We start from the raw sequence: 21124 nt of genomic DNA on the forward strand, positions 1-21124 counted from the left end.
ACGGGCATCTCCCTATGTCTCAACTTGTTTTTTCCATTGCTTCTTTTGCAAATAAGTGTCTACTGACGTCCATCTCCCTGCTGTAAATCCTCAGTTGATCACAGTACCTCCAAGTAGCTTCCCAGCCTTACTTTAACTTCTGCATCATTCTTTTTTGTTTTCAAGGAGCATTCAGTTAATCGCTGTTCACTATTGTACAAATTCTTGTATTCTTTTTTCCCTCACACACGTTTTTCACTCTTTATGATGTGCTTTTCTCAGCTGTATTTGGAGAGATCCTTTTCCTGATCATATTCAGGTATCCTCCTTTTGAAGACTTGCCTGACTTCCCAGCAGTGTCAGCTGCCATAGTCCTCTATACTTGGTAACCTTTTAACTACCAGTCCCTGTACTGTACTGCAATTATTCATTTCCAGGTATATATTTCCACTGGACTTCATTTACCCTGTGAGTTATTCATCTTCATATTTTCTGTACCTGTTCAGATATGTAGGCTCAGTATATTTATGTTGAAAGAGCAAGTAATGTACAATTCATATTTCTACCAGCTTCACACTCTGTTGATGTTCAAAAAAAAAGAAAAAACAGAGTTAATACAGAGGAAGTGGAAGATGTACACTATCCTGTTGGTTGAAAAAAAATGAATGTTGTTGCCCAACTCTGAGCATTTTGAGGGCAGAGTGTTTGTCTTAGTTCACGTAAATACACCAGGAGCTCAGCAAATGCTTGTTTGTAAATTAGTTTTACCCCAGTCCTCTTTCTCTGCTTTATATCTTTCTAACTAAACAAATGTAAATGCCCGACAATCTCTTTTAGGAAGAGCTATTTATGTGAATATATTTTAGAATGTAGTGTTCTGGAGACCTGTTCCTAAGAATTGTTATATTCTGGAGAGTGTCAAAAGCCTGGGATCAACCAGCTCAACAAATACTTGTAATAATGGTAGTTAAATGCTATGTACTATTTGAGGTGCTTCTAGTGGGGAAATAGGAACAGTTAACATGTAAACAATTTCAGTTACTGATAAAATGCTTTTAAGGAAGTCTGAAATTGAAACAAGCGTGGCATGTTCAGGAATTAGACAGAAGACCGGTGTGTCTGGAGGACGGAGAATGAGAAGAATGACAGAAGATAAGGTTGGGGAGGTAGTCCAGGGCTAGATCACACTGGCTTGGTGGACCTTGGCAAGGGATTTGGATTTTATTCTGGAAGTCACTGTGGGGTTTTATTTAAGTGGAACAGTGAGATTTTAATTTTGTCTTAGGCATGTCACTCTAGTGTCTGCCTGTATGGAGACCAGTTTAAACTGTTGGAGTGGTCCAGGCACAAGATTGGTAACGTGGTCCTAGGAGTAGAGTAATGGAAACAATGAAAAGTAGTGTGATTTGGGATATATTTTGGAAGTAGAGCTGATAGGTCTGAAGAGTGAATGTGGGGCTTAAAGGAGAAGAATCAAGGATGACTCCAAGGTTTGGGGCCTGCATAACTGAGTAATGTCTGTTACTGAGATGGGAAATATTTTTGGTAGAAAATCAGTAGTTCTCTTGGCCATATGAAGTTTGAGGCTTACTCCACATTCATGTTATAAGTATTTATAGAACACCTAGAAAGCACCAGGCACTGTTTTATGTGCTGAAGATAGAACAGTGAATGAGAAAGGCTCTCATGGGGCTTACGTTGTAGTAGAGAAGATTGACATAAAGCAAGTAAATAGAAAACATACATCTGGTACTGATTGGTGCTATGGAAAAAAATCACACAGGTAAGGAGAAAGAGAATGATTGGGAGAAGGGAGATATTTTAGATAAGGTTCCCTGGGAAGGGATCCCCAAAGATATAACATGTAAGCAGACACACGAATGGTGATGGTACACTAGAGAGAAAAAGGTAATTAGAGGAGTGAAGTTTTTGAGAGGGCAAGTAGGCTTGGGACTTGGAGCACAAGTGAAGAGATTGGACTTCTTTGGAACCTAAGTGGAAAGCCTGGCCTGAGTTAGGAGAAGGAACTGTTTATCCCTTATTTTAGGAGTATGTAGTTGCATTTGCAGGAAGGTTAGTGGAATTGATGGGAAAGATTAAGTAATTCTCTGGTTTCATCAGTTTTCTCCATTAAAAGGGAGACAATATCATCTGCTGTGGAGAGGATGTCAGGATGAAAAAGTGAATTTAGTAGAGAAGTTTATTAATGTATTGGCCATTTTAAATACTTAATCATAATTTTGAAGGGAGTCTAGACAACATGATTGCATACTTCTTCTCCAACATTTGGCTGCTTGGGAGTAGGCACAGAATAAGAGAATAAGTGGAGAATGAGACTGAGGTTTTAACCAGGTGAGTTCAACAGGGGAGCCAAGGGAGTTAAAGGTATTTACAAGGAAGAAATGGTAGATAGTGGATTCTAAGGCAGAGAGTGAATACTTGAGGGAACTCATTGGTGATTTTAAATGAATAGGAAGTAATTGCCATTTTCAAGTGTGAGGTCCAGATTCTAAGTCCAAGTCTAGCTGCTTAGATGCTAGAAGTCAAATATATATCCCTACTTGTCATTTACTTTACCTCCTTTGGTTAAGGTTTTACTTCTCATAACTCCTCTCTTTTAAGAGACTCACAATTAAAACTTTATTTTTTTGCCTGCCAGAGCAATCTTAAGGATATCTGAGATTTGTCCTTTGAGGATGGAAAGCAAGGAGCATCTGGGCATTTTGTGCAAGAACCTTTGAGGTGAAGAATGAAGAGCAGGTTTCAGAGAGCATGTTGAGGAAGGCACAGGTCCCTTTGTGCCACCAGATGCCCTTCTGAAACATAGGTCTGCTCATACCCCTCCTTCTTAAAGAAGTAATCATAGGTTCCCCCAGAGTCTATAAGATGACATATGTAAACAGGCTTGTACCATGTTGTTTGTTCTTTTAACTTCATGATCTATCACTCTACCTTCAGGCTGATCTGGGAACACTTATCTTTTATTGAACTTGGCCAGCCTCTGTCAGTGCGTATATGTGTGAGAAAGAGAAGAGGACTGAATAAGCCATTTATAGATACTGAAGGATTCAAAGGGAAACTATTGGGAAGACATTGCTTATCACTATGTTTTATTACCATATGCTTGATTATGTATAATATTAGTATCAGATTAATTTAGACATGTAATTATGATTCCAAATGTGTGACTGTCTTTCTATTCATGTAACAGTTCACTACTTTAAAATATTGGCGGTAACACTGACTGGGACCTCATTGTAATGAGGTTTTTGTTTGACAAGTAGAAACAGATTTTCTTAAATGGAGTCCAGGTGCTAATTGCTTCATGTATTAGAGTGTTATATCTGAGCACCATAAATAAAACCCTCAGTTTAATATCAGAAGTCTTGACTTGAAATGCTTTTTACTTTAGGCATGACTTGATCTGAAAAATATAATACTAAATTGCTGTATTTTAGTATAATATTTGTCAAAGAATCATTTTTGGTTTAAAATTTTTTTAATTACATAATGTTTTAATAATTTGGTAGCAACATAGAACTCTTTCAGCTCTTGCATACTGTTTATCTTCATGCTACATTCCCAACTAAGCTGGGTATGGTTCCTTTCATTTTGTACATAGTGTGCTTTATATTCCAGTTACACCGAATTTTCCAATGCATCTCTTGCCACTCTCTGAAAAGACTTCTTTAAACACATGCATGTTTTCTTGCTATATTAATTATGTGCATACATATACAAATGTGTGTGTATATATGTGTGTGTAGATATGTGGCATATATATTTTCAAGTGGCATTTAATACAGCAGTTTGATATAGACTGTATTTGATATTTACCTGAAGAAACTTTTTCAAGCTGTTTACTCCTTTTAAAATCTTTTCCCATTGCCTTTTTTTCCTTCAGGGTAAGATTTAGTGAAATACTCACCAATTTGTTGATTGTTTTTGAAACAGGTATCGATTAAGGAACAAAAAGATTAATGCAACTGTAAGAACGTTTCCTCTTCTAAATAAAGTTGGTGTAAACAACACTGTCACAACCACAGCCGGAAATGTCATTTCTGTCATAGGAAGTACTGAAACCACGGGGAAAATTGTTCCAAGTACAAATGGGATTTCAAATGCAGAAAACAGTGTTTCCCAGCTAATCCCACGTAGTACTGACAGTACATTAAGAGCTCTGGAGACTGTGAAGAAAGTGGGGAAGGTTGGCACTAATGGTCAGAATGCTTCTGGGCCTTCTGCAGAGTCCGTAACTGAAAAGTAAGTATTAGGTAAAAAATGGCTAATATGAGTCATTAGCCTTTTTAGAAACATGTAAGTATTTTTATTTATCCTGAGGAAAAGCAGTTAATCAGAATTTTAACGCAGAATATTCCATGTAGTAGAAAAAGCACTGTTTTAAGAACCAAAACATTTGAGTTCTGGTCCTGGCTCTGCAGTTATTTTGTTTTCCTTGACTGTAAATTGAAGAGGTTTGACCAGAATTGTTTTTTTTCACAACTTATTTGCTTGAACTTGAGGCTTAAGTCCATAGAGGTGCCAAAAAGGAACTAAAGTAGAAACTTAAGCAAGTGAAGTGCTTGAGCCTGCAGCCTGTATTTAAATCAGGATGTTCCACTTTCTACTCTATAGTGATGTTTAGTAGTTAAGATCTTTGGAGCCAAACTCTGGGTTCAGATTGTGGCTACTATTTCCTTGCTGTTTTGCTCTTAGGCCAGTTACTTAATCTGTCTCAGTTTACTCATTCATTAAATTAGTGTAATAATAGTAATTACTTCATGTGTGGGTTGTGAGGGTTAAGTGAGTTAATATTACAGTGTGCTTGAGTAATGCCTGCTGCAGTCAATAATATCTGTTGTTATTATCACCATTATTGTGTTTGGGTTTCAGCATAAGATTTACTTTTGTTTTACATACATGTTGATTTTACAGATTTGTTGTTGGGTTTCAGCAAAAGGGTTTTGGTGCTTTAAGAAAAAAGTTCTAAAACTTAAGGTGATCTGAAAAGTTACTTCTGCCTCTTTTAATCTCATGCTTTGATATTCTTTTAAAAGCCTTAAAATCCGAGTTAAAGCATGTTCAAACTTTGTTGCCCATAAGTAGTCTGTCAATATCTATTGTATGCCTTCTAGGAAAAAAGCATTACATTAGGCACAGAGTAAACTGCTAGTGATTTCATATCATAAATGATGGGTAGGTAAGCATTTCTGTTCTTTTCTGCAGTTAGCACATGCTAGGGAACTTGTTTACTAAAGGATCCATATAGTCTTCCCTGGGGGAGATTTTAGAAGTGATTTATCAAAGAACATTGTCTAGTTAGCAGATATTTTTTGTGCCTTCATTCTAATCTCTGGTTCTAGGTACTTTTGAAAATACATGAGATTAAGATACAGAGATATAAATTACCTTTGCCTTTAAGAAATTTAGGATGATATAGTTGTGGAGGCAGCATTTATATAAATGATGCAATATTAGAATTGGTTTATAGAACAGGAAAATTTTATATTCCTGGTAAAAATAGAAGATTTCAGAAAAAAGAAAAAGTGTAATGTGGATCCACGTTTCTTGTAATTATATGGAATATTGAGGAGACAGCCTTTTAGGACTGAAAGTTTATGTTAGGGACTGGTTAAAATAAGATTAGATAGGTTGGCAATCAGATTATGGAGACCTTCTATTATATGTGTTTAAGAAATGAGCTTTTGAAGGGTTTTGGCAAGGTAATGTTGTAAAACTGTTTTATATCCATATAGTGGAATGTTACTCAGCCATAAAAAACGAGTGAAGTACCTACTACAATATGGAGGAAACTTGAAAACATTATGTTAGGTGAGAGAAAACCATATATTGTAGAATTCCATTTATGTGTATGTCCAGAATAGGCAAGCCCATAGAGTCAGAAAGTAGATTAGTAGATGTGTGGTTGCCAGGGTCGGGGGCTGGGGGAGGAAGGGGATGGGGAGTGAATGCTGATGCATACAGGTTTCTCTCAGGGGTGATGAGAATGTTACGACTTAGATGGCGGTGATGATTGTACAACCTTGTGAACGTACTGAAACTCACTGAATTGTATACCTTAAGGGAGTATTATATATATCTTAAGTTTTTTAAAACGATGGACTAAGAAAAAAACTTTGAAAAATAAGAAATGTATTTATTCATTCAAAAAGTATGGATCTTCTGTGTGCCAAAGACCAGGCCAATTCGTGTAGCTAATGAAGATGAACTAGATACACTCTGCTCCCAGGGGTCCTCCAGTGTAGTTTGGGAACACAGGTAAACAGATACAATATATTCTGAAAGTTATTATTACAATGGAGTTGTGTTCCAAGTGTTATTGGAACACATATAAAAAATGAGTAATTCTACAGTGAGTTCTTGGGGAAGGCGTCTTAGAGGTAATATGATGACACCTGAGCTAGTTCCAACAGCATGGATAGTGAGGAGGAAGGGCCTTGTCATTAGAGGAAGCAACACAGGCAGAAGCATGTAGGTATGAAGGGCTGCCGGAAAGGAGAGCCTAGAATCCTGAAAAACATCTAAGATACTATTAACAGTAATCTAGCTGTCTGACTAGAAGGTAACTAAAAATTGGTGTTTTCCTTAAGTCTGAATTATGGGGATAGCTTGCATGAATTCATGAGGCTCTGAACCATTCATGGATTTTGATGCCTTTTTCCTTATAGTCTAAGAATTTGCCATTTCAAAGTACTTACCCAGATTTTATGGTATATAACATTTTGATATGGGAGGATCAGATAATGTATGTAGAGCACTTAGCATAGTGCCTGCAGGGTGCTCGACGATTGCTTAATGAGTGTTATTACTGTTACAAAGAAATCAGTCATTTTCCTTGCTGCCTTTATTTAACTTCAAAGAATAAGCACAGCCCTAAAATACTAAGTTCTAAGCTAATACATGTGTACTTATTATTACCCACAGTTCCTCAATTGTTTTCTACATTTTAATACACAATTACACATAGAAATAAACATCTATGCTAACCTGCTGTGCTAGACTTAAAAAAATGCAGCCCGTGCTCTTCTTTATACTCTAGTGTTAAAAGGCCTTCTCTGAGTCTAAGAAAAACCCTCTAATCTAATTGGGTAACAAATTGTATTGAATTCCTGCATCATTAACAAGTTTATTTTCTTGAGTCACGACATACCCATTTTCTGCCAAAGTTTGACTTAAAAGGAGGTAAGAAAGCCATGCTGAGATCCTCCAGAGCTGATTGCTTGGTGACTCAAAAAATAAAATCCTTTGTGTTTTTTTAAAAAAAAGATAAAAAATTTGTGTAATGAATAACCACTTTATTGGCATATTGTTCAACCAACAGATATTTTCTGAGTACCTATAGTATGATGGGAACTGTTTTGTTTGTCCAACAGATACTTGTTCATTAAGTGCCTCCTATGTGGCAAGAACTCTTCTAGGCCTGGGGATATAGCAGTTAACAAAATGGACAAAATGACCTTTTCTTTGAGGAGTTGACATTTCAGCTAACTCTTAACAGAACAACCCTTTCCTTAACTTGTTTGTCCTTTTTGTCCCACAGAATTCTACTGTTAGGTGGTACTGTTTCTGTTGAAAACTTATTGAACAGAATTTTTTTTTTAATTTCCAGTAGGAAAAGTCTCTTTTTAAAGAATGAGTAAAAGGGGCTGATGAGTCACATTAGTTCCTGGGATTTGTTTGCATTTCTTTTTGCCCTCACCAGAATATGAGGCCTGTTACTATGATCCTGAGAATTAGCAGTGAAAAGTGGCAGTGAAATTAATTGCCTTATTTGTTACTATGGAAATACTTGAAGTGTTCTTTATTAGTGGTTTCACTATACAATTTTATGAAAGATTCACTATATAATTTTATGAAGACTTAACCATAAGAGAGAGTGACTTACATTTTCTTAAATTTTCTCTCCAGTAAAATTGGTTCTCCACCCAAGACTCCTGTAAGTAACGTAGCAGCTACCTCAGCTGGGCCCTCTAATGTTGGAACAGAGCTGAATTCTGTGCCTCCAAAATCCAGCCCGTTTATAACTAGAGTACCAGTATATCCTCAGCATTCTGAAAACATTCAGTATTTTCAAGATCCAAGGGCTCAGATACCCTTTGAAGTTCCACAGTACCCACAGACAGGTAAGTGATTTTAGACAATTCTAAAAAAAAAAGAAACTAATGTAACATTGGTTGCTCTTAAGTGAATCATTGTATCTATCTAGAATATCTACATACCAATAATGTTAAGGTTCTGAACCAAATAGAGGATCCATTAATGACCTTCAAGAATTCTGCAGATCCCCTGAAATGATATGCAAAATGTTTTATATATATAATTTTGGAAAGACACCACACAACTTAGATTTTGAAAGAGTTCTTTAAATCTCTGCTCCCAAGAAGGTTATGAATTAATAGTGTAACTACTTAATCCAAAACCAGTGGCAGTAGATGCCCTTAGAAGGAAACTTAACAGACATCTGTAAGTAGTTCTGTCATGTGTTTAAGGCACAGTTAAGCAAAGCATTGAATGGGAATGATTTTGATGTAGTGGTTGGTATAGTGAAAATGTGTAGTTTCTTTTTAAAGCAGAGGTAACTAAATTAAGGTTCAAAGTTTATTTTCCCACGTTAAAGACAGCTTTAGACTTAAGCCATTATAAAATGTTGCATTTTACTAAGATTGCATTAAATATTCCTCTTTCCAATTTTCAAGGATACTACCCACCACCTCCAACGGTACCAGCTGGTGTGGCTCCCTGTGTTCCTCGCTTTGTGAGGTCCAATAATGTTCCAGAGTCCTCCCTCCCACCTGCTTCCATGCCATATGCCGATCATTACAGTACATTTTCCCCTCGAGATCGAATGAATTCTTCTCCTTACCAGCCTCCTCCTCCGCAGCCATATGGACCAGTTCCTCCAGTACCTTCTGGAATGTATGCTCCTGTGTATGATAGCAGGCGCATCTGGCGTCCACCTATGTATCAACGAGATGACATTATTAGAAGCAATTCTTTACCTCCAATGGATGTGATGCACTCGTCTGTCTATCAGACATCTCTGCGGGAAAGATATAACTCATTAGATGGGTATTATTCAGTGGCTTGTCAGCCACCAAGTGAGCCAAGGACAACTGTGCCTTTACCAAGGGTAAGTGATGACAGAAATAGGAATGCTACCATGGTGTAGTGGTTAAGAACCTGGTGTGTGGTTTCAGACCACCTGCATATATATCCTGGCTCTTCCACCTACTAAGTGTGTGATTTAACAGAAGTTACTTAAATGCTCTATGTCAGTTTTTTCACGTTTGATAGAAATAACAGTAGTCCCTCCCTCTAAGGCTGTTGTGAGTATTAAATCAGAAAAAAACAAAGCTAGTAGAACTGGACCTGATACATATATGTTGTATGTTACATCAATAAATGTTATGTTTGGAAGGGAAACCTACAAGACGGTAAAAAATGTTTAAAAATCGAGATGGAGGCCTGTTTTCAGTATTCCCATGTAGATACAAATGACTTTGCCAAACCAGAAGAGTGAGTGCTCAGATTTTACCTCTAACATCACTTGACTAAATACTAACCCTTTCATCTAAGTGTGTGGAGAAGAGGCTAGGGTGACTTTTCTTATTGTAATTTATTTTTTGTCCCAACAATATAATAAACTGTTTATTTACATTATTTTCATAAAACATAGTCAAGTTTATTTACCACTCCCTAGGTGATTGAGATGGTTTCTTTTATCCTCCCTTAGGAACCCTGTGGTCATTTGAAGACCAGTTGCGAGGAGCAGATTAGAAGAAAGCCAGAGCAGTGGGCACAGTACCACACTCAGAAAGCACCTCTCGTCTCTTCAACTCTTCCTGTGGCAACACAGTCGCCGCCGCCGCCTTCTCCTCTGTTCAGTGTAGACTTTCGCGCTGATGTAAGAAAGGTTTTAATCACTTGATGTTGCAGGGGCAGGTCCAACAACTGACTTCAGAGCACTCATTCAAACCAGGGTTATCTATGTGGGATATTTTGCAGTGGTTTGGTGTGCAGTAGAGTTGAGTTCAGTAGACATGTAAGTACTATGGCTAGGCACTATGAGACTCTGAAGACCATTAAGTCACAGTCCTTTTTTGCACCAACAATTCAGATTCTTCCCAGCAGTGTAGTTCTCATTACTTTTATGGTTTTTATTAATTGTAAGATTTATATCTACCATTTGAGCACTTCCTTGTGGCAGATTGTACACTGACATTTACATAATGTTATTGTATTTAATTCTCATGAAAACCTTAGGGGGCAGGTATTACCCATATTTTGTAGGTTAGGAATCCTACCCAGAGAAATTACATGATTTGCTCAAATAGTAAATTGACTGTGTAAGTAGCTGGGATTTGAATCCTGGTCTATTTCAAACATCTTCTTCTCTACTTAAGAGGTATAGAAATGCCTACTGTATTGTTGTTGGTGTTTTACATCACTGTTAATCATTGTCTTATAGCAAAACAAGTTGTCATTACCAGAATCATTTCAATGTATCCTGTTGTTTTTAGTACCATTATGTTTAGAGCAAGCCATTAATATTTTGTAGTTTCTCTTGTTTATTCCTGATCCATTGAGGTTTTAATATAAAAATCTTTTAAAAATCTTTCCATTATGAAAAACTTCAAATATACACAAAAGCAGAGAGAACAATATGATAAAAACCTCATGTACCAATCACCCACGATTTCCACTCAGCCACTCTTGGTGCATTTCTACCCACTTTTTTCTTGGGTCATTTTGAAGTAATCTTAGACATTACATTTTTTCACCCATAAATATTTCAGTAAACCATTGAATTTTTAAACTAGATCCAAGTTTGTCCCATCAAACTTAAATTTCTTCAGAGCAGCTAAAAGTCTTGACAACAGTGATAAGTTGCTGTAAATTTACGTTTTCTTATACTGTACTTTAGAAAATAAGTATTTCCCTGAGAGTCAGATCTGCTTGTAGCTAGTAAAATGACTTCATATAACTAACTTAACCTTTTTGGCCTTTATTTAATTCTTACCACTTTAGTATTCTGGCCCTATAGTAATCTTTACTTATAGTCCCTTGAAAATAGATCCACTTCCCCTTCTAGTTCAGAACCTTCTTTGAATTCTTGTTCTTTATTTAATACTACATGGTTTATCAGTTATGTTCCCTAATTTATGCATGTTGTTCTTTTCTCAAAATTATAAACTACTTTGAGATGGGGGCTGTGATATTTGTATGTGTGTGTATGTGTTTTCTTTTGCTGCTTTTCGTTTTTTGGAGCACTTTGTACCATGTTCAAGCCATGCTGTATTTATTGATTAGTCCTGATAGTGTCAGTCAGGGGTTCCTTATGATACTTAAAGGACAAAATAAAAAGAGAATGCATTCTGTTTTCTATTAAAAATACAAATAGTATAAGTACTATTTATTATGACAGTTTTGTGTATTAGTTATCGAAGGTTAACTTATTCACTCTGAAGTCCTGTGTATTCTATAACAGTTTGTTAGTTACAAGTTTGTAAATTTATGTTTTTTACTAATTGCCTATGCCTTTTTTTTTTTCTTAATCAGTTCTCTGAGAGTATGAGTGGTACAAAATTTGAAGAAGATCATCTTTCCCATTATTCTCCCTGGTCTTGTGGTACCATAGGCTCCTGTATAAATGCCATCGATTCAGAGCCCAGAGATGTAATTGCTAATTCAAATGCTGTGTTAATGGTATGATTTGGGAGGCGGGGGGTATCATGCATGTTGACTCAAGTTTTAGAATGATTGAATGCTTTCATCTTCATATTGTTGCCATATAACTCATCTGTAAGTAACAAGGTTGTATTTAGGTAAGTCTAAAATAAATTACATTTAATGTTTGAATTATTAGAGTATAGTTTAAAATAGATGTTGGATTATCATTGAAGTCTACAGCTAGTGTTAACTTTGCCAGAAAACGTCATTACATGTCTTTTGAAAGCATGCACTTATATTATAGCTGAAATAATTGCCAGTGGTTATTGATTTTCTTTGGTTTATGCAGGACCTGGACAGTGGAGATCTTAAGAGAAGAGTGCATTTATTTGAAACTCAGAGAAGGACAAAAGAAGAAGACCCAATAATTCCTTTTAGTGACGGACCTATCATCTCAAAATGGGGTGCAATTTCCAGATCTTCCCGTACAGGTTACCATACTACGGATCCTGTCCAGGCCACTGCTTCCCAAGGAAGTGCAACTAAGCCCATCAGTGTATCAGGTAATCCATTTAATGAATTACCTCTCCTGATAGGTTCTAGCACTGTACTTTTGAATCCTCACTTTGTGAGACACAGAACATTTCCCTCTATTTAACAACCACAGTAAACTCAGAACTAAAGGGTTTAGCCAGGAGAACATGGCTAGTTGGATAAGATAGTGATGTTTTTTGAAAAGCGTACATTTATATCTATATACTGAGTTTTCAGTTTTCTGATCATTGTTCTTTCTACATTTCTATAGATTATGTCCCTTATGTCAATGCTGTTGATTCAAGGTGGAGTTCATATGGCAACGAGGCCACTTCATCAGCACACTATATTGAACGGTAATGTTACTCTTAATTCTTGAGGATTCTCTATTCTCAGATTTGTATGTATCTTCAGAGTACAGATTCTGCTGCTAATTATTCATGAAATGTGCTTTGCGGTATATATAGTTATAGTTGTATAACAAATTTCCAAAAAAAATTTTACGTTTGCAATGATGACAGACTTTCAGGGTTGATTTCTTACATAAAATATATATAGTACATAGTGCTTACAGCTTTAGTTGCTTCATTTATTTCATTTGTACAACAGTAAACATTTCTCTTTAAAGGGACAGATTCATTGTTACTGATTTATCCGGTCATAGAAAGCATTCCAGTACTGGAGACCTTTTGAGCATCGAACTCCAGCAGGTAGTCTCAGTGTCACTCAGCTTTGAATTTTTAAAAAATAGAATGGCAGTTGAAAGCTCTGGTAGGAAACTGACTTATTTTTCCTACAGGCCAAGAGTAACTCACTGCTGCTTCAGAGGGAGGCCAATGCTCTGGCCATGCAACAGAAGTGGAATTCCCTGGATGAAGGCCGTCACCTTACTTTAAATCTTCTGAGCAAGGAAATTGAACTAAGAAATGGAGAGGTAAGAAAACTGATCCTCTCCGCTGGCTGCTCGGTGTGTGTGTTTGCTGCTTCTCAGTGCTTTATACTGTTACTGAGTGCGTTTGGTGGGCCTCCTCCTCATCGATGATTGCTTTAAAAATTTACAGCAGAAGATAAAATTACAGTCCCAGATTTCTTATTCTTCAGGTGAATCACTGGGATTCTCATTTTAATTCAGAAGGGAAGCCCCAGTTTCCACAGGTATAAAATCAGTCTTTTTCCTAATACAGAATGATTATGCAGAGGATGCAACGGATACTAAGCCTGATAGGGATATTGAGCTAGAGCTTTCGGCACTTGATACTGATGAACCTGATGGACAAGGTGAACAAATTGAAGTAAGTACCACGAATAGATGTTTAGAAGGCTTTATTCCATTGGAAATTAAATTATAAAATACCTTCATACTGAAGGATTATTGTTTTGTTTTCTTAGGAGATCCTGGACATACAGCTTGGTATCAGTTCTCAGAATGATCAGTTGCTGAATGGAGCAACAGTGGAAAATGGGCATCCTGTCCAACAGCACCAAAAGGAACCACTGGAGCAGAAGAGACAGAGTTTAGGTGAAGACCATGTGATTCTGTGAGTGTTAGAAAATTCATAACCAGTGGGAATAGGGCATGAATATTTAAAGAACAATAGATGCAGTGTTAAATTCACTTGGGCTTTATCCTATGAGGGAAGACCTATATCATAGGGCAATCATTCAGTCAGTTTGGATTTTTAGAAGAGAATAGGTAAATGTGAACTAACAAAGTGGTCCATATTAGTAGCCTGAAACTTGCTTTTTGTTGGGATAAAAATTTATCTTTGTGCTCTGGCATTAGGTTATACTTCCTCCATCTGGTGGCCAAACATGTAGACTGTAAAATGGAGAATCAAAACCTAGAAGAAGTGTTTCCCTTTTTAAAAATCATGTTAAATTTTTCTTGGCTTTTTCTTGCCATTTTGTATAATTACTGCCAAAAATATGGACTAAGCTTAAACTTAATAGTTTCTTGGCCTTAAATTAACCAGTATTTAAATTTTTTAATTATAATTTTTGGAAAATAGGGCTTTTTTAATGACCTCTGATGTTTTAAAGACTTTTTAAAAACATGCCTTTGCTTAGGGAACTCTTAAAGGTTGTTACAGCTTTTATTAAACATATCTGGTTACTTTTAGAAGTTTTTAAAGCTAATTTGTTTTCAATGTCATTTGTTTTCTCCCAGGGAGGAGCAAAAAACAATTCTGCCGGTAACTTCTTGCTTTAGCCAGCCACTCCCAGTGTCCATTAGCAATGCAAGTTGCCTCCCCATCACCACATCTGTCAGTGTCGGCAACCTTATTCTGAAAACTCGTGTCATGTCTGAAGATAAAAACGACTTTTTAAAACCTGTTGCAAATGGGAAGATGGTTAACAGCTGAAAGGAGGTTCATCTTTCAAATTTGTGACAATACCATGGAAGCATTTACACTAGCTTTTTATATATATAATATATATTATATAATGTATATTTTTTTTAAAAAAAAGATATTACTGGGGGCATCCATTTCCTGTGGACTCTTTGATACTTCAAGCCCTCTTGCATTAGCATTATGAAAAAAAAAAGAAAATTTACTAGGGTAACACGTTCACTTTCCAGAAGTGATTGGAATTTGGACATTTAACTTAAGCTTCAAGCAGCTTTTTATGAGTTTGTAGCAATCTGGTGCAGTAACTGAGCCATTTCCTATTTTAAATGGCTTCTATAGAAAATTAACAACTCAGTTATTAAACTAGCAGGATCCTACAATGATACATCTAGTGAAAGTAGACTTAATTAACTTATTTATTTCTATTTTATGTTTCGCTGAGAGAAATTTCCATCTCATTCCAGCAGCTTTATTTATCTTTTTCATGGGACTTTGCATGAATTTTTTTTTCTTCCTCTCTTTTTTTACTTTGAAGAGTGGAGTTAGATGTTCTTACCATAGATTTTACAGGGTTATATAGTAGCTTTCTTTACTGCATTTTATGTAGGAGTGTGGTGCAGTGCTTTTATCTGTAGCATTTAAAATTTTTTTAATTTTCCATTTTTCAAGAATAGTTTCTGCTTTATTAATATTTATACACAGGCTACTTGTTGAAGTAAGTAATTAAATATATAACCAAGTGCCTAAGTCTTTCAGCTGATGTACTAGATATTAAATTCTCCTAAGTTATGCAGAATCGTTTTTACAATTTTGATAAATTATGCACTAATGTAGTGGCAGTTTTTTAAAATGCAGATTTAAGCCTGTACATTATTGAATCTGATGACTTGGCTAAAGAATCAGGTGCTTTCAGCTTTCCTGAGAAAACCCTGTATGTAGCGTTTGCACTGACTAACAAGATGGTATTGCTGGGTTTTTAATTTAAACTAATTAATTTAGATGTTCATTACAATATCTTGGTTAAATATCGTTTATTGTTACTTCATGTTGGGGTTTAATTTTCCTTGTTTTCTGACTGTTAGGTTAAGACTTGAACCATGTAATAATAGAACATTGGCTAACCTTTATTCCTACTTAAAAATGAATAATTTTTGCCCTGCTAAAAAATGTGACTGAAAAGTGTTTTGACTTTGAAAGTATGCAGTATGTTCAACCAGCCATGCCTCAAGATTTGTGGGAGGTGTTTTACTGAAACCTAAATTTCAGTCAACATTTGAAAGCAAAAGTTGGGCTTTCTTTCCTGGTGATCTTAGCTATAGTTTATCTCTTTGTTTTCCCCCCATTTCTTTAAGATTAGTTTGACTTTTATTATCATTTTTTTTTTAAATTAACTTCTGTGAAGTTGTTTACTCTGAAAATTGTACTGGAATATTTTAAGCCAAGCTGATCTTTCACCAGGTGTACTGTATGTAAGGGCTTTTCCTGCTAGCAAGATGCTTAAACAGGATCATGTTATTGGTCGTCTGAGCTATTTAGTTGTTTTACAAAATCACAGCATTGTATCAGATAAGATTTTGATAAAAAGTTTTGTGCACATTTCCAGGGGTGGGAGGGTTGACATTTCCCTGAAATTTCTTGATCAGAGTGAGTAAATACTGGCATTTGATACCTGTCTTAATGAACATGCTCATAAGGTGACTGATAAGTTGTAAATATACCTGAGAAACAAAGGGGTAGTTTTGATATTCTGGTGTCAGTATGGAAGATCTTACACATTTATTTAATACTCAAATGTATGAAGATGTTTGTAGCATAACAGCACAGTAGCCTTGACTTCTTTTCCTTTGGTTAGTACTGTACCTTTTTGCCATGGCCAGTGCTCCCTCTCCCTACAGAGACATTTTATTTATTTTACTCTGTAACCTGAAATGAATAGAAACAAGAGTTTTAAACCATGTTACATTAACTTATTCTGACATTATAAATTAGCATAGGATATTACAGGAACATGATCGTTATATAATTTATATCAGAACCTTTTATAAATATGCGCTTACTACATTTGAAATGCTTCCAGTGTACTTTATTTGCTGTTTGTATTTCCAAAAAGGATATGCAAACCAGCATGTCTATTTCATGGATATTTAGATAGTGAGATCTTCCATGTTGAAGGTAATGTATTTTTTTTTTAAGATTTTAAAATTGCTATTTTGTTAAAAAATAGAGACCTATTAACAGTTTGAGAGCTCCTTATGTGCCCTCAGGGAAAGAACCCTCTGTGCAACAGAACTACGCAAAACATCTTCAGCACGTTCTGGGGGTGAATATATACTACATAAATTGATCTTGTGTATTTAACCTTACCTTTTTAATTTTAAAATTGAAATCTTCAAACTTGGTTGTGCTCTGCTGGAGGGGTTTGGGATGAACTGCTTAGGTGTTTGCCTACTTGTCCAGTGAAATTACTTTTGCATCAGTGTAAGTATATATCTGTCAACCTTATTGGTATGTCTCAGAATATTTGTATTAAAATAATGCTTATCTTGCAGCAGGTGATCCCATAAAAAAAATAACTCCCTGTTCTTAAAAACATACTCTTTCTCACTCGCAACATAGGAATTGTTTCTGTGTTGGGATTATTCTGTATTGCTTCCTCTGTCTTAGTAGTGGCCATCCTGTTTCTCATGGTGGGTCTAATGTGAAGTAAAGACTTTGGTTCTCTGCCACTTTAGAAGAAAGAGCAGTCTAGCTGATCCTTCTTCAAATTCCTATTGATGTCAGAGGGGGAAAAATAAGAATCAGACCTAAGATGTGACTTTTAAAATTGGGGGCATTTCCTGTCATTTAACCCTTTTACCAACATGTTGTGATGTACATATGTTTGAAATCAAAGTATATAAAGTAGGGGAGAAAGTTTCCAATGTTGGTAACAAAACTGCATATGTCGCTTATGGTCTAATTAGGAAAAAGTAGCCTGAGATCAGGGAAGTGAGAAAATGGTGGGGTTTTTTGTTTGTTTTCTCACATTTTGTGTTTTTGTTTTATAATTTCTAAGTCCCCTTTTGAACTCCAGGTAACTCATTCAGATACTGTGAATGTAGCATCAGTAGTTCTCTTTTGTGGTGTCATTTCATTTTATAAATTCTGACAAAGTTACATCTTTATTTTGTCTAGTTGGTACCTGAACAAAGCAGACTCTCTTGCCTCTCCTGCCATGACTTACTTTCAGTACCACCTGGCAACCCAGTGTCACGCATGAAGGTTGTGCACTCTAGTTTTCAAGAGCGGGTACTTTATAGTCAGTGGCACTGATTTTCTTCCTAGTTCTTTACTCTCACAAGAGAATAATAAAACTTCTGTATTAGAATTGAAACGTTCTATTTGTATGGATCTGGTCACTTTCACTCAAATTTCAAGTTAATTCTAAGTGTATAAAGCACTTCCCAATGTTATATGCTGCCTTGAGAAAATTATAGGATGCACAGCTATTTGTAGGAATTTAAAATGGGATAATTTAAACATTTGAAAACATTGCTTTAAAAATCACCTAGCTTGCTTGTGTTTTAGATGTTAAAGCCCATGTTTTGTTAACAGTGATGGGATTTGTAATGATCAGATTCAGCATGTGATTTCAACTTTGAATCTGAATATTTCTTCCCTAGCTGTTTGAGTCATTTTCTGAGCAGACTGTCACCAGTATTGGTAACTAATCATAAAGGGATAAGTTGCATTGCAACTATGTATTATGTTTCCTGGAAGAACTTTTCTTGTGTTTTAGTGAATGAAGAGTGTTGATGGGATCACTTACTGTAACTCCTACATAAGAACCTCTTCTGCAAGCAGAACACAAATGAACATGCTCAAGGAGCATCCCATTTTCTGAATAAATTGAATAAATTTGCTAGTTAACTCCTTTATACTAGCAGTGTCTTTGTATCCCTTTGCTGGCAAGGGAATACAGGGAGTCAAGGCCACTGATCAGAAAACCCCACATTTGTGTGGAGTCTTATTTTTACTCAAAGAGCAGTTATTCCAAGTCCAAAATTGGCGGGGGGTTTTCTTTTTCTTAATAAAATTTTAAAAATATCTTCAAACCAGTGGGACACAGACACTGGCTGCACTTAGTACTGCCAAAAGCCAAGGTCATTTGCTTTTATTCCATCAACCTGTCAAGAATTAGGCCTCACTTTATAACCCAAGGCATGGAAGTGCATGCATTCTCTTAGCTGGGCAAACAATTATACTGTAGTTGTGATACAACACATGTGGCTTTTATTCGTACTGCACATATCCACTGTACAGCCACTTGGGAGTATCGTGGTTAGCCTGCAGCAGCTGCTGTCTGCATTTATACTGTTTATTGCATATTCTTTTCCCTGGAAGTGAAAGAGAAATGTTTTTCTTGTTGCATTGATTACATTTTATAAATTTGCTTAGCTGGAAAGTTTGGGAAAAGAGGCCTGTTTGTCAATTGTACAACCGATTGTGAAGCTCTAGTGTGAATATTTTTACGTCTGTATTAGACATTTTCTTTGCAAATCTATTGTTCGATTGAATTGTAAATGAAATTAAAGATGGTGTACACCCATCATGTAAAAAGCAGGCGCCATCTCTAAGATGGATTTAATGCTCATTTTTAAGGCATATACTCAGCTTCTATTTAAAACTATAATTTAAAATAATTCTGTACAATGAAATGGGGAATATATATGGGAATAAATTCTATTCCTTTTATTTCAATTTGAATTTCCAAATTGTAATGTTTCCCTTTGTGCTATAGGAATAGGATTAAATGGGGGAAGGCTAGGATTTATAAGGCCTGTATATGGGGGGAGGGCAGAGATGGAACAATGAGGGTTGTGATGATAGTGAATAGCAAAGAGTGAATTCTGTGTGTTTTTGCTGTAGCACTGAAGTGAAGAGATATTAGCTTTGGCTGTTCACAGAATAGAGCATCATGATTTTCAGTGTTTGAGAGAAAATTGATGGAAAAAGTTTGCAGTACTTGACATGTATTTGCATGCACAAAATAAAATTATTTGTCCACCTTAAAATTTGTTTGTTTAGTGTTAATATTAAGTTCTACAGTGCATTTTAGTTATCTTGATTTCCTTGGTATATTTTTTGGCTTAGGTAAGAATACTCCAGTGTATTCCTAAGTTGAGGTATACATCATTGGGAAGGATCTGAAAGAAATGAATAGACCAGGGAGGTTGAAATTTTTCTGTATTCGATCAGTCACTTCAGTCATTCAATATAGAGTATTTTCTATATAGGAGATGATGACATAGATACATACCAGCAATTCACAGGCTAGTGGAAAAATAGGACAAATACATAAATAATGAATACAAAACAATGTGTTATGGATATATGAAGATAGTTCAGAATATGAACAGAGAATGGTCTGAGTGGATCTAAACATTTTCCACTGGCCCTTCAGTAGTTATACTCATTCTCTCATCTGATATATTTTTAAGCCCCCTCCCTGTGCATCTTTAAGGTTAAAGGTCAGTGAAATAAGCCCCATCCCTAGAAACTCAGTGTGGAAAAATGGGAAAGATTAATCTGAATAACCAGCTCAGTGAGCTATATTCTAATGTAGGGTGTGTGGAAACTCCAAAAGGGAAATTCTGGTGCCACTGGTAGTAGTTGTGAACCAGCGGTGGCGCTTCTTTGAGAAAAGACCTGGGCTAGACTTTGTAGGCTGAGTAATATTTCACTGAGTAGAGGTAAGGGGAGAAAACCCCCTGAACACCTGCTGTGCCTTCACAACAACCCACCCTGTATATCAACAGCCCTTCAACTGTAGACATGATCCCACTTGTATATTTGAGATGTTAAGTAATTTGCCCAAGACCTCTTAACTAGAAAGTAGTGGAGTCAGAATTATGATTCTACCTCCCAAAGGTGGTGGTGACTAAACCTACCTTAGTTGTAAGTGTACAGTAGAAGGAGTGTTTAACAAACAGCTAAACTATTAGAGTACTTACTATGTTCCAGACACAGTGCTAAGTGCAACAGGTGTATTATCTAATTAGCATATTTTGTTTTATAAAAAAACCAAGGCAGACACCTTAGAGGGTGTGCTCAAGGTCACACAGCAAGATGAGGTAGGTAGCGACCTCTGTGAAGGATACTGAATACCATACTAAAGAGATTATTAGGAGTCTTTTAAGTTAAGTGATCTGAAAAATTAGGGTTTTTAGAAAGATCACTGGACAGCAGTGTGAGGTGAAGCTGCACAGTGCCGCAGCAGGCAGGCTAGGTCAGCATCCAGGCAAGGAATGTTCAGAGCACAGACAAGGGGACAGGAATGGATTTGAGAAGTAGGGGAGAACAGTTGTAGAGGGAGTATACTAGACATCTACACATTAAAGTAGGTTAAATTTGGTTTAGAATCCCAGACCTTACTGCTGAGAACAGACTGGTATTTGTGAGGCATCTGTCATTGTATAAGCCCTGGAGGAAAAATTGAGATCCGGAAGAAGAGGAAGAATTACGGACTGCTGATCCAAGCAAAGGACGGGAGACTTAATGAAGGAAATGAAATTTCAGGAAGATTTAAT

The 21124-nt window shown here is 36.2% G+C and overlaps 1 protein-coding gene across 3 annotated transcripts in view; it reads left to right on the forward strand.

Annotated features, from left to right (window-relative positions):
* The window catches only part of RC3H2 (ring finger and CCCH-type domains 2), a 48047-nt gene extending 28438 nt beyond the window's left edge, over positions 1–19609 (forward strand). Inside the window, exons 10-21 of one of the 3 annotated variants that reach the window (XM_017675992.3) lie at positions 3934–4242; positions 7909–8123; positions 8697–9130; positions 9734–9904; positions 11560–11706; positions 12020–12233; positions 12476–12560; positions 12833–12914; positions 13004–13138; positions 13389–13496; positions 13594–13723; positions 14372–19609. In XM_017675992.3, the coding sequence (XP_017531481.1) occupies positions 3934–4242; positions 7909–8123; positions 8697–9130; positions 9734–9904; positions 11560–11706; positions 12020–12233; positions 12476–12560; positions 12833–12914; positions 13004–13138; positions 13389–13496; positions 13594–13723; positions 14372–14400 (2059 nt within the window). In that variant the 3' untranslated portion in view covers positions 14401–19609. Of the gene's footprint in view, positions 1–3933; positions 4243–7908; positions 8124–8696; positions 9131–9733; positions 9905–11559; positions 11707–12019; positions 12234–12475; positions 12561–12832; positions 12915–13003; positions 13139–13388; positions 13497–13593; positions 13743–14371 lie in introns of all 3 variants that reach the window. The other 2 variants (XM_017675991.3, XM_017675990.3) reach the window with 2 other exon arrangements.
* Positions 19610–21124: the final 1515 nt, after the last annotated feature.

The sequence above is a fragment of the Manis javanica genome, chromosome 2 (genome assembly GCF_040802235.1).
Source record: "Manis javanica isolate MJ-LG chromosome 2, MJ_LKY, whole genome shotgun sequence".
NCBI classification, from domain to species: domain Eukaryota; kingdom Metazoa; phylum Chordata; class Mammalia; order Pholidota; family Manidae; genus Manis; species Manis javanica.